The sequence below is a fragment of the Chlorocebus sabaeus genome, chromosome 21, assembly GCF_047675955.1.
Source record: "Chlorocebus sabaeus isolate Y175 chromosome 21, mChlSab1.0.hap1, whole genome shotgun sequence".
In the NCBI taxonomy this organism is placed as follows: domain Eukaryota; kingdom Metazoa; phylum Chordata; class Mammalia; order Primates; family Cercopithecidae; genus Chlorocebus; species Chlorocebus sabaeus.
Window position 1 is genome coordinate 13,379,069 of NC_132924.1, and position 15,563 is coordinate 13,394,631.

General features: G+C 40.7%; 1 protein-coding gene across 1 annotated transcript in view; it reads right to left on the reverse strand.

The window, feature by feature from the left end:
* ABCA13 (ATP binding cassette subfamily A member 13) overlaps positions 1-15,563 on the reverse strand; it is a 502,662-nt gene that overhangs the window by 145,990 nt on the left and 341,109 nt on the right. Inside the window, exons 49-51 of the mRNA XM_073008854.1 lie at positions 5,560-5,614; positions 3,896-4,073; positions 736-851 (exon numbers count right to left, since the gene is read on the reverse strand). Of these exons, the coding sequence (XP_072864955.1) occupies positions 736-851; positions 3,896-4,073; positions 5,560-5,614 (349 nt within the window). The remainder of the gene's footprint in view (positions 1-735; positions 852-3,895; positions 4,074-5,559; positions 5,615-15,563) is intronic.

The window sequence follows — 15,563 nt, forward strand, 5'->3', positions numbered from 1 at the left end:
ACAAACTGTAAAAATCATTTTATTTGCAATCCTCTTTAAAAAAGCAAGTTGTTTTATCTTTTAAAAATAGCTTTGAATTATAATAAATTAGTATGATAATTATTTTCCCTACTAAGTATCTCTTATGTAGTTAGCCTGTATATAAGCATACATGCATGACACATAAGAAGACATATATATCCCGATACCAGGTAGATATAATTTTGAGGCCACTAGCAATGATCCTGACTAGTATGCATAAATCAGAAATTCATAAAATGACTTTTCTCCATTTGCTATTTTTCATCTGAGAAAAAAAGTGATAGAAATAAGACAAAACATTTTCGAACTACTAATGTTATAGGAGAGGAGAAAAAAATGCCGGACAGCTTACTGAGAGAACCTCCACAAATGCAATCTCCCAGCTAACTGGATTATGTATTTGAGCCCCTGATTAATGTCAAAGTGAGAATAATAGAGAATCCATTTTCAGCTGCACAAGTTTGTCAAACAGCTTGAGGGTCTGTCTGAGACAGGGCAGAGCTGTCTTCATCACGACCAGGTCAGCCCTTCCTTCCTCCACAGGGCATTCATCATCCTACTCAGGCTTGTTTGCTCCGTGTCCCTTGCAGAAGCAACATAATTGCTTCAAAAGAGAGGAAATCATGAAGTCGACAGCAGGTTCAAAGCCATCCTGAGGGTTTTCTTTTTTAGAAAACAAACCGTAATTCTGCAGCAGCGTTTCTCATCACATACCCGAAAAGTGACAGCAGGAGGGCCGTGGCTGCCAAGTTCTCGCGGAAAGTAAAAGCTGTTAACTGGAAGGCGACAATAACAGCAACACACAGGCAGACGGAAACCAAGTAAAAGAGCTGAGAAAATAAAAAGAAATAAGGGAGAGCTGTTACATCACATGGTCATATTGATTATCATCTACTTATCCTGAAGTTTCCTTTCAACTTCACAAATATATTTCCTATTTTGCACATTAGGAGTTCTGTAGCCATGGAATTAGTCCTGGAAAGTCACTTGTTATAACCTGAGTTGTATCCCCCCAAAATTCATATGTTGAACCCCCAGTATTTCGAGATGTGACTGTATTTGGAGACAGGGCTTTAAACAAGTGATTAAGGTAAAATGAAGTCAATTGGGTGAGCCCTCATCCAACACGACTGGTGTCCCTAGAAGAGATCAGGATGCAGTCACTCACAGAGGGCTGACCATGTGGGGACACAGGGAGAGGATGGCTGCCTACAAGCCAAGGAGAGAAGCCTCAGAAGGAACCAACCCTGCCAACACCTTGATCTCAGACTTCCAGCCTCCAGGACAATGAGAGAATCAAGTTTCCCTGGTGAAGGCACCCAGCCTGTGGCATTTCGTTATGACAGCCTGAGGAGACTACTACTGTCATGCATACCCAGCTCCTTTGAGGAGGGTCAAGGAATCCAATAAGCTTTCATGAAACACAGCCTCCTCCCACACATGTAGAACGAAGGACAGACTCCTCGCACTATCTCTCTACCCAGCCTCACCTTAAGGTGCTCCCCACAGGCCAACAACAGCCATGGCTTTCTTTGGGGCTGTCACACACCTGGCTCCTTCTTCTCTTAGAGCCTCAAGCTGCAGAGCTCTTCCTGCATGTCATCCATGGGGAGGGCCCCTTCTTACCTCACAGATCTCAGCTTAAGTTTCATTGTCTTCTTTGACCTCCACATTTGAAGTCATTCTCCACCCCATCGTTCTCTTTCATTCTATCAATAGACCCAGTCATGGGCCAACTGTATCTTGCACATTTATTTATTTGTTTGTTTACTTGCTTGTTTTCTGCTTCCTCTCATGAGAATCTCTTTGAGGGAAGCAATCTTCTCTGTTTTATGCATGGTTTTATGCCCAACACCGTTTGTGGGGCTGTGATAGAATAACATAGACCAAGTGTCTTATAAACCACACAACTTTATTACTCACAGTTCTGGAGGCTGGAAAGACCAGAATCAAGATGTTGGCAGATTCAGTGTCTGGCGAAGGCTGGTTTCCTGGTTCAGACTGTGACTTCTCACTGTGTTCTCACACAGAGCTCTCTGAGGCCTCTTTTACAAGGGCACTAATCCCATTCAGGAGGGCTCCACCCTCAGAACCTAATTATCTCTCCAAGATCCCACCTCCAAATACCATCACACTGGGGTGATCAACATATGAAATTTGGGGGGACATAATCATTTAGTCCATAGCAACCTTGGACACACCTTGACCCACAATAGATCCTCAAAAATATTTATTAAATCAGTGATTGAATAGAATAAGCAGAGAATGATTGGATGAAGATGGAAAACCATCCAAACAAGAAGCAAAGAACCCTCTCTGTCCTTAATCCCCAAGGTCAAACATCACAGAGTAAAGAAAAACCAGACTGACTGGGAGGCATAAAGAGATAATAAACTAAGGATGCAGAAAGGAAGGAAGATCCTGGGGTTTTGGAGATTTGGAAAGCCCCATGGTGTCCTAGAAGCATGGCCCCCTGTGTGTTGTGATTCTCTCTTGCCACACCCTTCTTCCCTGTTCTCTGGGAAAGTTGTGGCCCTTAGACACTGTTAAATGACAGATGGAAAAGAGTCAAGTAGCCAGCAGCAGTGTGTAGCACTGTGAACAAAACTGGACCAGGAGACAGAGGCTGGCACTGAGAAGCCGTCTCTGTACCAACTAGAGGTAAAATCTCGGACAAGTCACTTCCACTTACCTGCCTTCAAGTGTCCCTCAGTAAATATAAGGGTTTAAAGACCCAGAATTTGTCAATCTTGGTTAAGATTCATAAATCACCTTGAGTACCTAGTAAAACACAGACCTCCAAGTCCCCCCAGTCCTATTGCATAGAATCTTGAAGGATAGGCCCTTGGGAATCCTTATTGTTACCAAATGTCCCAGGTGATATCTATCACCAGGCAGGTTCAGGGAAACTTCTGATTAAATTAAATGAACTCCTGAAATGTTAGGTAACTTAGGTGTGATCCCTATAAAGTGTACTTTCAAAACAAAACAAAACAAAAATCCAAGATACACCATCAAAAGGAAATAAGTTAGCTAAATTCTAAGCCAGCTCAAAGAAATAAACCTTACAGGAAAGCAACATGTTAATATGTGGAATTTTGTGCAGGGTGTAGCACAGCTCGGACAGGACCTGGTGCGTGGACGGTGCTCAGTAAATAGTAGCCCTCCAGCCTTCCACTGACTTACATATGATTTTCTGTATCACAGGATGAATCATATGTATGAGGGCAAGGACATCACTTTCCTACAAAATAAAGACAGCTCCACCAGATAACAATAACAGTAGATATTGACCACTAAGAACAACTTATCATATAAGATGCATTTTTTTTAGTTAAGATAAATGTACTGAAGAATAGGGAACACCTAGACAAAGCATCTGTCATTGTCCCTAAGGACTAGAGACACTGATCTGGAGGGTTTCCACTGGGGAACTGAGTGCATTCCAGAAATGCTAGTAATACCTGCCATACCTATTAGGCAATGAGGCACAGGTCTTACAGAAGCAGATGTTAGGCATGCAGATGAAATATCATTTCTAGTGATTTTTATCATCTCACCTACTACCCCGTTGAAAAAAGCATAGTAAAGGTGATTATTTCCTCATCTCCTCAGGAAGAAACTTTACATCTTTGTGAAGTTCTATAATTTCCGAGTTCTCCAGCCTGAAGCTTGTCAGTCTTCCCATTAGGAACCAATTCTATGGTGATCAGTAAAGGTAACTTAATCTGAAATGCCCTTATCAATAAGATGGCCCCTTTTTGTGGACACTCTGAGGCAGCCAGGGCCCCATGCTCCCCTCCATCCCTCCATACACACACACTATTTAGATCAGTATTGTGGAAGCACACAGAATCTCATTCCCAAATCATACCATGTCATATAGGAAGTTTGTGAACCAGTACATTCTGTAGCCAAGGCCACTTATGTGCTGCAACCTTTTGGCTCCAATTACTCTGTCCCTCACCACGGAGCTGCCGATGGATGCAGACAGGATGGAGAATCCCAGCACGATGCAGAGGGCCACTCCACACTGACGGATGCTCTCCAGGCTGCAGGCAGAACAGAGCAGCTCTCAGGCGCCAGACGAAGAACACAGGCCTTCTTTGCTAATAACAATCAGCAATGATGACAGCAGTGAAAACTGCTAATTAAAAATTCATAATCAGCCAGGCATGTTGGCTAAGGGCATGGATTCCCTCATTAAGCCCCCTCAGCCACCTTTTGAGACATGGATGACTAAGCTCAGTTTACAGAAGACATAACTGAGGAGCACAGTTTGAAGGCATTTCAGAGTCTTCTTGTGTCAAAATCTGCTCTTCACCATTGAGCCTGACTCCCAATTAAGATGAAAGATATCCTCTGAGCAGCATCCGGGTAAGCTGTGACCTTTTGCCACACGGGGACTGCTTTGCAATGCAGTAGCATCTGCCAGAGAGGAGCCTTCACTACAGCTCCACACTGTACTACTGGCCCATCTCTGAATTTAGTCACATGAAATGCCAAAGAGATTTTGCAGTAGATTGAGGTGCTTTGTAATAATATACACTGTACATTTTCTTAGTAATGGTTATACCTGGAGCACTACTACTTTCACGCAAGCCAATTGCTGCCTCCTCTCAACCCCTTCTTTAGGAACAGTCAGACCACAGATGGTCTTTCAGGAGGCCGACACGATGGAACTCCTCAGCACAAGTCATCTGCTGTGCCATGCCTTCTGCTCCATGGTGTCACACTCTACAACAGATGTCAGCTAGCCTACTCTTGGAATTCTGGAAGGTGTCAGACACTGTTAAAGCTAGAATCCTGAAAATCATTATGGGAATGTGAGGACAAACTGCAACCCAACCCATGCTTCCTGCCGGTTCCTGCCAGATTAACAACTTGAGCAGAGAATGCCCATTAAGCAGATTTGCATTCTCCAACTTAATTTGGTAGGTCATAAAAAGTATTTTTAAATACCTATTTTTATTATTGACTTTTAATTAAAAGTTTGTCAACCATATCACAGAGAAGGGAGATGGGGAAGAAAAAGAGAAGACAGGTGGAAGTATGCTACCCTTTACAAAGACAGTGAGAACTGACACAGAATTCTGTACCTGAAGAGCTCTGGCCTTATCCCCGCCCATGTCTCCATCTGGATCTTGAGGAAAATCTTGCATGAGAAATATTCAAGGAGGCATTACTATGTTGACCTACATGAATGCAATGTTTATGATTTTAACCCCAAAAACTCTTTGGAAGGTGTACAGCCACATAAGCTTCCGGTAAATCATTCCCTTAGAATAATTTCTGCTTAGAAGTACAGTTGCATGACATAATCATCTGTTTTAAGCTCAGTCAATGCACCGCCTCTCTTAATAGTCATTTTTCTCACACTGTGCAAAGAAACGCTCAAGTCCTGTGGACATTTCTTACTAACTCTATAAGCCATCTCTTGGGGCAAATACAAAAGAGAGACCAAAGTCATCCCTAAGTAACCCACAGATTTTCTTCCATAGTCAGAGTGGCACACCCCTCAGCATTCCGTCAACTCACATCCTGTCCTCATTCAGCAAGGCCCCTCCATATGGGTGGCTGTAGAGTGTTATTCCTGTGAAAGACAAATGGAAAAGTAAGCCTTCAGCCTGCTCATGGTGAATCGCGGCTCATCTACAGGCTACGCAGATTCCCTGTGCCATCACGATGTATCCTGCTTGCTTTGCCCATGCCCCGGCCAAATAGCACAAAAGAATGGCAAATGGCACTGTGAAATTCAGCAAATATGTGCTGGGATTTCTGTCACTGATGTTGTTGTCAAACATAACCAGTATGACTTGTTCATGTTTTACATGACAGGCACTGTGTTTACAGGTTCTCATATTTTATTGTCTAATCCTCATAAGTATCCCATAGCTTATGTTTGCAGAGAGGAAACATACTCAGGCTAAGTAACAATACGCAAATAAGACTATTTCATATGTATCAGATCAATATTCACTTCTAGATGAAGCCAGGTCTAGATAGATAGAAAACTGAACTGTTCCATTGAACCAGTTTTGGTTTTGGAGTTGTTTGTTTTGTTTTGCTTTGCTTGCTTTCTTGGGCTTGTGCATGTGTGTGATGCCAGCAGCCAAAATGAAGAAATTGCCATCAGCTTATCAATTAAAAGGATTTTATTATAAGAGCTGTTTATAATATCACCGAGTGGGATAGTGCTTCCCTAGAGAATTCTAGTCAATATTGTGTTAAGAAGAATTCCATAAATAAAATTGGTTCGTGTTTTCTCTTGGACATTGTGGACCATGAGAGTAATCAGATTTCCTTTTCCTAATTGGTTGTGTCAGTGATTGGAGTCAAATCTGTGGCTTGTATGTGGAGTCCATTACCAAAGGCACAAATCCTTGCTCCATTTCATTTTGCCAGTCCTAGATTTTGCTTATTTTTCTTTTGGTTCACCTTTAATTTACCTTATCATCTGTATTTTAATTTATCCTATCACCTGCATTTTAATTTATCTTATCATTGGTATTTTGCATTGCCTTATGAGAGCATATTAAATTCTTACTGAAGCATCCTGGGGTATAAGTAAACATACATAAAAGGTACAGAGTTGGAACAGGCTACAGTGCTCCAAAATTCCAACAGTTTTGCCACCAGGCATCTTCTGTCCCTTTGCCACCTGCTCTTCTCCCCAGCTATGCCAGCCTTTTTTTCCTTCCACTGGGGACTCAGCTACACACTAAGGCAAGTTCTGGCTCATAGAAGCAACAACAGTAGGAGCTGTTGGTTCAGCAAATTCACTGTACAGTTTTCCAGAATAATTTTTTTTTATTATAAATTAATACTGCCCAGCTATTCCGGTCCAGGCTCACAGTGTGTGTGCCTGACACCTGCTGCATCGTTTGCTGAATCCTGGACTTACCACATTCATCATGAACTGAATTATGGTCTTGAACCCTCACCTGTCTGGACCAGTAACACCCACCAGTCTTTCTCCTATGTGTCTTTCTTTCACCAAGCTTGACTTCTAGCCTACTTCTCATGGGGCCTGCCAGTCCTGTCCTTCCTAGCTAAAGTGTTGACTCACAGGCAGCTTCTCACTTCATGTGCAGCCCAATGTCAACCAACCTTGTCAGGGGGTTGGAAAAAGTCAAGTGACATTAGATAGTGTTTATAAAGTATCAGATCCTGCCAAAGTATGGCCCATGCCCCACTGGTGCTGTGGATGGTGGGAGTATATTTGCAATGTTGTGTACTCTTCCAGATTCTACAAAAGAATGAGAACATTCTAGATTAAGAGGATCCCGAGAAATATGGTTAGCTGAGTACATGTCTTAGAATTATATTATTTGAGGAATACAGTAGAATACTGAAATTGTTTAACCTAAATACACACACACACACACACACACACACACACTCTGGGGCAAATATCCCCATCATCTTCCCAGTCACCCAGGCTCAGAAAACACTAAGTCCTTCCCATCTCCCTGCTCTTCTTAACCCCACACGTCCAAGAAGTTGCCGAGTCCTGTTACTTTCACCTGAACTCCATCCTCGCAGTGCCAGGCCTCACTCACAAACATGTGCATGCCTGCTCAGCTCGCTTCTCCGCACACTCATGAATCCCCTCACCCAGAAAGTCTGGAGAACTTCCAGAAAGAAATAGAAAAATATAGAGCCCATATTCTTTACCTAGACACAGATCTCCTTTAAAGTCAAATCCAATCTTTGTATTCTCCCACTGCTCCCATTTGAAAAGCTGGATTGTTATCATTTCCCCAAACTCTATGGCTGCAGGCATGCGTCATCATTTCCTTATGCTTCCTGTCCAGCCCTGCTGACACCCCACTCCTGCCTCGTGTCTGTCCAACGCTGAATTAAATTTCCTTTGTTTTCAATTATTATTGCTTTCATTTTGTTTGTTTTGTTTCCAGCTTTATTCAGGTATAATTGATAAATAAAAGTTGCATATGTTTAAGGTGTACAATGTAATGTTTTGATATATGTATACATTACAAAATTATCATCACAATTTTTATCCTGCTGGTGGGAATGTAAATTAGTACAGCCATTACAGAAAACAGTATGGGGTGTCTCAAAAAATTAAAAATAGGTCTACCGTATGCTCTAGCAAACCCATTTCTGGATATATGTCAAAAAATAAAGTAAAATAAAATACTATCTTGAAGGGATATCTGCAGGCCCATGTTCATTGAAGCATTATTCACAATAGCCAAGATATGAAAATAACCTGTGTCCCTTGATAAATGAATGGATACAGAAAATATAAGATAGACAGACATTCATGCACATAATGGAACATTACTCAGCTTCAAAAGAGAAGGAAATTCTGTCTTTGAGACAACATGAATGAACATGAAGGACATTATGTTAAGTGAAATAAGCCAGTCAAAGAAAGACAAACACTGCAAAATCTCATTTATATGTAGAACTTTTAAAAATCAAATTCAAAGAAAGGGAGAGCAGAAGGCTGTCACCAGGGGCCAGGGGAAAGAGGCAATGGGGAGATGTTAGTCAAAGGATACAAAATTCCAGATATAAGATAAAGGCTGGGCATGGTAGCTCACACCTGTAATCTCAGCCCTTTGGGAGGCCAAGGAAGGAAGATTGCTTAAGCCCAGGAGTTTGAGGCCAGCCTGGACAACATGGAGATACCCCATTTCTACCAAGCAAATTGTTTTACTTATCAAGGCATGGTGGCATGCAATTGTAGTCTCAGCTACTTGAAAGGCTGAGGTGGGAGGATTGCTTAAGCCCAGGATTTTGCGGCTGCGGTAAACCATGACTGGACCACTGCATTCCAGCCTGGCCAACAGAGTGAGACCTCATCTCTCTCAATAAATAAATACATACATAAGTAAATATATAAATAAGTTCTGGAAACCAAATGTATAGCATGGCAACTATAGTTAATAATGTTTTGCATACTAAAACATTCGCTGAGAAATTAGATCTTAGTTATCCTCACCGTGCACAAAAAAAGGATTAATTAAATTTTCAGGAGTGTGAAAATGGTAAAAAGGAGGAGAGGAAAATCTCAAACTCTAAGTCCTTTCATACTTGTGAGCAGAAAGAAAGGGTTGGTAGCCAGAAACACACAAAAATTAGCCTGTAGCCATGTGCTGTATGCTGTTTAGGACATTAGACTGTTTGTATAAATTCGGATAGAGCAACTATGTCACATCAGAAATATTATGCCTGTTTACAGAAGCAGTATCTGAAGCACAAATATTTAGGAAATCTTCCTATAGACTAACAGCTGTGACACAGCTGAGATTCAGACCTTGGTCTGCAGACACCACAATCATTTCCCTGCCAGCATATCATACATCTTCAGCACACATGTCTGGTTTTCCGAAGACTATAGCCATACAGTGGGAAAGATACAAGGCTGGAGGTTGAAGGCCTCTGTTCTGTTCATTCTGCAGTGAAAAGCTGCCAAAAGAACACTGCTGTTTCTGTGGGGAGCTCAATAATAAAATGTTAAAATACCAAGGTTGGATCTTTATTTGGTCAAGTGGCATAAATACTTTTCCTTACCTTAAACCATGACAGTCATTGCTGAAAGATTAAAAACAGTGCTCTCATATTTGCTTTCTGTATCCTAGTTCCTCTGTTATGAATTTATTGTCCTTCATTTTAGCACATTTCCTGGATTTGTGTCATTCTTTTAGGGTTTTAATCTAGGAGGTGAGAGTACATCTGGTCTCCCATCTCGCTGGTGAAATGATTGACTGCTCCTGCAGTTAGTAATTCCCCAATGTGCCAGATCTTCTATTGGATATTTTCATAATACATTTTCTCATTCAGTAATCTGATGGTGAAATTGTGTTAAGGAAGCTAGTATACTATGCACAGTTCTTTGTAAGTCAGCTTCAGCATTTTAGAACGGTAAATTATTATAGGAAAATGAAATCTCATGAAGTGGTCTAGCTTGGACAGGCCCTTGTGTTTCAGAAGTAGAAACAGAATCAGAGGAATGTAGTGACTTTTCCTGGAGTCTGGAACTTGCTCCTGACACAGACAGAACCCACATGTCTGGAATCCCAGGTCTGTGGCTCTTTCATCAAATCACCTACTAACATACAGAGCACTGATAATCCTGCCTGTACAATGAGCCACAATGGATCCCAACGACAGCATAACATAGAAATGAAAACCTCAACTATGACAGCAGAAAAGAGCAGCTGATAAATTTCACATAATGAACTTCAGGAGAGAGCCCACTGATGGCAGCCATCCTGCCTTCTCTTCCAATTTTTTGCACATAGCTATAATCCTCCATGACCCCTGTCTCCGCCTAGGTCTCAGAAGTAAAAAACCACTGGTGCAAATACCAGAACCCCCCAAACTACGGTGGCTACCTCTCCCTTCCTAGGTCCCTTACTCATAAATAATTCAGAGGGGCCACAGATTTTCAATTTCGCACTGGCTTTAGAGTCCTATAATTTACATGATTGTCACAGAGTAAATATTTAAAGACACTCTGTTGAAGAATACAGTGATCTACAGTTCCTCTCACAGGGCCCTCTAGGGAATCCTCATGGCCTTGGAATGGGGCCTTTCTGCTCAGTACTCAGAACTCCTGGACAATTCCTAAGCACTTTGGGCTTAACATTCCCATGTTTTCACTCTGAAATTAAAAAGTGTCTTTCAAAGCTAAGACACAGAGAATGAGTGGGCCTTAGACCACAGTGTTTAGGAAAATAATGTCATCAAGTAAGTAGAGAAAACCCTGGACCTGCTGTCAGTCTTGAGTTCACTCCCCACCTCCCTCCACTGGACATTGACCACCACCTTTTATAAGACAACAGCCTGCCCCTGTCAGGCCAAGGGTTAAAGAATGTTCTGACTTTGGTATGATTTTGGTGGTGAAAACCAGGGCACTGGATAGTAATTGAGTTTCACCAAGGGTCAAATAGAGATTTGATTCCTCTTCCTTCACAGAACTGAGAATTCATTCAACATGCATCTTTTCTCTGCCCATTATGCCACAGCAGTTTGATGGGAGGGACAAGTAGGCCCTCCCTGGGAGAGCACACTGTGGTGGGGGTAGTACAGCCCACTCACAGGACTATGTCCTTTATAAAGTCACTTAGGATGTTGGGTGCACCAGGGTGGGAGGAAGTCGGGGAGCTTTCTAAGGAAGGGTAGATTCCAGATGCACAGGATACCTCAGCACAGGGCTGGAGTGCAAGGAAAGTGCAATCCTGCAGGGCTGCCCTGGAGCTTCAGTGGGAAGACTGGAGGGGTGGCAGAGAGGTGCAGGGTGAAACCCATGTAATGTTTTGGTTTAGGAACACTGGGAGAATTTTTCATTTTTATATTGCGATTTAGCTTGTCAATCACTACATTAGATATTTTTAGAATCATAGTCATTCTTTGAAACCAGCTGCATAGAATTAAACATATATAAAAATCAAGCTTGGCGTAAACCCGGGAGGCAGAGCTTGCAGTGAGCTGAGTTCGGCCACTGCACTCTACCCTGGGCGACAGAGTGAGACTCCGTCTCAAAAAAAAAAAAAAAAATCAAGCTAATATATCTTTAAATTGGTGCTAAAAAGATTTTACTCTTATTTTTTAAAAAGGAAGACAGACTTGGAGATATTTAAATAAATAACAGGTACTTTCTCAAAAATAAGAGTAATGAATAAAGAAAGAACAAACAAGACACAGGTGGAAGCTTACTCTCCTACTTAAGGATCCTTGGTTGTCCTAGATCCTTGAGCAAAAAGCAGCAGGTAGGAGCAATTGCAACTGCATGGGCTCACCCTCACACTACCCTGCACCTTCCCATGATACCCCTTGTTCTTTAAAAAGGTAAAATGTTAGAAAGCAGAGCTCTCTTCATGGATCCAAAGAAAGAGAGGATAGCTATGCCCTGTCTCATAAAGAGGAATCCCACCAGACGTGATGGAGCCTACTGTAAAGGAAGTGTAGCCGAGGGTTGGTGAGTGGGTGCAGGTAAGGAAACTGAGGCATAAGCATACTCTACTAACTTATCTGAGGTCAAGCATAATTGGTGCCAGAGTGAGAACTACAACCCTGATTTTCTGGATACCAGTCTAATCAATTTCCTATGAGACTAGGAAAATCATTTATAGTCTTTGATATCCTTGCTATAAAAAACACGTTATTGCAATGGACAGTCTCTGTAATTGGGTTGTTGATTTCATTGTATGTTGAGCACTCAGTATTCTAGTTAGATAACAATTGTACTGTAATAGAATCTTGAGACAATGATGTTGGTAAAAGGTACAAGGCTCCTAAGTAAAAGGGGCATAGTTTCAACACCAGAATTGAGTAGAAGAAGCTCACTCAAGTCTTTACGACATTACTTCATAAGTTTTCAGAAATGACGTTTCATAATGTACATGTTGAGTACATTTGAATAATTTTTCTTTGTTTGCTTGTTTTATCATTTATATTCCGGCTTTTCTTTCCAGGAATTGGCCCACAGCAATGTACGAATGTACAAAATTAGTTTTCTCATTTAGTGTTCTCATTATGGCTACATCTGCTATGGTTTCCAGACTCTGTTTATTTGTCTTTAGTAAAAACGCACATCTGTGTTTTTGTCGAATATCCATTATGATAGCAAGATACTTAACATGTCTCCAATTCAAGTACTCACTTTTGGTTTCATTACTCCTATAAAATATATATCTTTAGAAGTATTAATGCCCAGATGTCTGTAAGCATCTACATCAAAAGGAAAAAATTTGTCTTACCATCAGTATATGTGGAAAGTTTATGTTGTTTTAATTGATTCACTATGAGATATCACTGAAATATGGAAGGGTAAAAAGTTAATTCAATCTAACAAACTATTAAAAGAAATATATGAGCTCTTCTGACTACAAGGCATTTTGATGACTTTCTCTCTCTCTTCCTCATCAATCTATCCTGAAAAAAATGTATTTTTCTCAACATTAAGATTAATTATTACTCTTACGAGTAATAGATGCCAATTGTAGAAGGGTTTTAAATTTTAAAATAGGGTAAAGAATAAAATTAAAATAACTTATAATCCTATCCAAAACCAATCAGAAGTAATCACTGTTTACATTTGGATCTTAATTATTTCTGTTGAGAATTTTCTCTACATGTAGCCATTATTATTAAGTTTTATATTACATATCTTCAGTTTAATGGATAATTCTTGATCTTCCATTAATTTTTCACCACATGCATGCAAACATTTGCATAATCTATGTCCTTCACTACAACCTGTACTCACCCAAGTTCTTTTCTTCCTTGTGTGCATTCAATATTTTTCATGATCTTCCTTTCAGTTAATATCTCAAGTAGCTATCTCCTGGCATTCTTTTTAATGAAAAATATGTCTTTAGTATATTTTTGAGCCACATTCTACATGAGCATATCTCTGTGGCCTGTGTGCTTTACGGGAAACATCTTCACTAGGTGCAGAATGTGGGGAGTATAGCTTTTTCTTTCCATATTCCATAGGTGCTATTCTATTATTCTCACCTTTGAGGTTGTGGTTAATATGCCAGAGATATTCCCTCTAGATGGAGCAGCCCCAGTTCTGCCAGGTCCTCATTTTTCCAATGAAAAACTGCTGGACATAACACAACAAATAGAAATAGGAAGATTCTGTGATGCAAACAAGATGGTGGTGCCCTGAGATGCAAACAAGATGGTGGTGTTGTATTGTCAACAATACAACAATAAATACCCTGGCTTCCTTATCACCTCACACACATCCTGAACAAGGCATTGCCCAAGTCTCCAAATTGAAACTCAACAAGTACAAATAAGAAAGACTCCCACAAATAAAAATACCAAAGGACCCAGAAAAGAGTAGTCTAACAAAAGAACTACTCTTTAGCAATATCTGCCTTATCCTAGGCAAACACCACCAGCAAAACTGTCCCCACTCTCTCAGGTTTCAGCAGGGCCCTTTGGGTAGTGAATCTTCCACTCCCCACCCGACAGAGACAAGGGGCACAATGGTTTTCTCGCTGGGATCCTGAGACAAGTTGAGTCTCCATCCCTACCTGGTAGCAATGAGACTTCACAAAGCAGAGTGAGACAGGGCTAGCTGCCACTCTACTTTTCATGTCACGAGGGACCAGTGAAGAACTGAGCCTCCACATCTACCTGGCAGCAACGAGACTGAACCCAGAAGCGCAGAATACTCAGTACCCTGGTTCCACCACTGCCCCGACCCCAGTGTCAGCAAGGCCCAGAGGGATGCCAAGCATCCATTTCCATCTGGCTTTGATCAGATAAGACTAAAGAATACTTTCAAAGTGAGCTAGCTGGTACTTCACTAACTATCTCCAGCATCATCAGGGCCCAGTGGGGAGCAGAATCTACTCCTCGCTCACTTAGAGGCAATGAGACAGCATGAGTCAGTGCCTCATTTACCATAAATGTGTCGGTGAGGCTGGTGGGCAATCTGATCCCACTCATCTGCACAAAAGCAGTGTAAGTCAGTTCTCTACCTTTGCCTAGTCAGGGTGGTGTCATCGGGCCCACAGGGGATCAAAACATACACATCTAGGTGGCTCCCATACGATTCCTCAACAAAAGGGTTGCCTGCTAGGAAAAGGGATCCAGAGTCACATACTACAGTTTCCAAAATGTCTAGGATACAACTGAAAATAATCCTTCACAACAAGAGCCAGAATATTACCAGTTGAGAAAGATAATAAACAGATGGTAATGTCAAAACGAACTGAATGTTGGAATTATCTGACAATGTGTATCATAAAGATGCTTCAAAAAGTAATGTTGAATTTTCCTTAAATATGAAAAACAAATTAAAATCTCACTAGAAAATATAAATGATTAAAAAACAAATGAAAATTCTAAAACTAAAATATACAATGACAGAAATTAAAAACCCACTGGATATGCTCCACAGTTGAGTGCAGCTAAACAAACAGAGATTCCATGGACTCGAGTTGAAAACATAAAACTTATCCAATTTAAATAACACAGAGAAATAAACTGTTTTAAAAATGAGACTCAGGAAAGAGGCCTGTGGAAAAACAATATAAGAGCTAATAATCTCATTACCCGATCTCAGAGAAAAGGGAAAGAGTGAGTGGAGCTGAAAAAGTGTTCAAAGACATAACAGCTGAAAACTTCCCAAGTTTGGCAAAATAAAAAAAAAAAAAATCTAAAAATCCAAGAGCTAAGTAAATCCCAAATAGGATAAAACCAAAGAAAGCCACACCCAGATACATTATAATTAAATTTCTAGAAACTAATAAGTCAACAACAAAAAAAATTCTTTAAAGCAGTCACAAAGAGAGAGGGAAGAAAATACCAACTAGAGTAATAGTTGGATTTCTAATTTGAAACCATGGAGGCCAAAAGGAGGTAGCACATTTTTTAAGTGCTGAGCTTTTCTTTAATTGTCAACCATGAATTCTATATTCAGTGAAAATATCTTTCAAGAATCAAGGTGAAATAAACATTATATCCATTGAAAAAAACAAGCAAATTTGTCATTAGCAAACCTACTCTTAAAGAATAGCAAAAGAAGTTACTTAAACATAAAG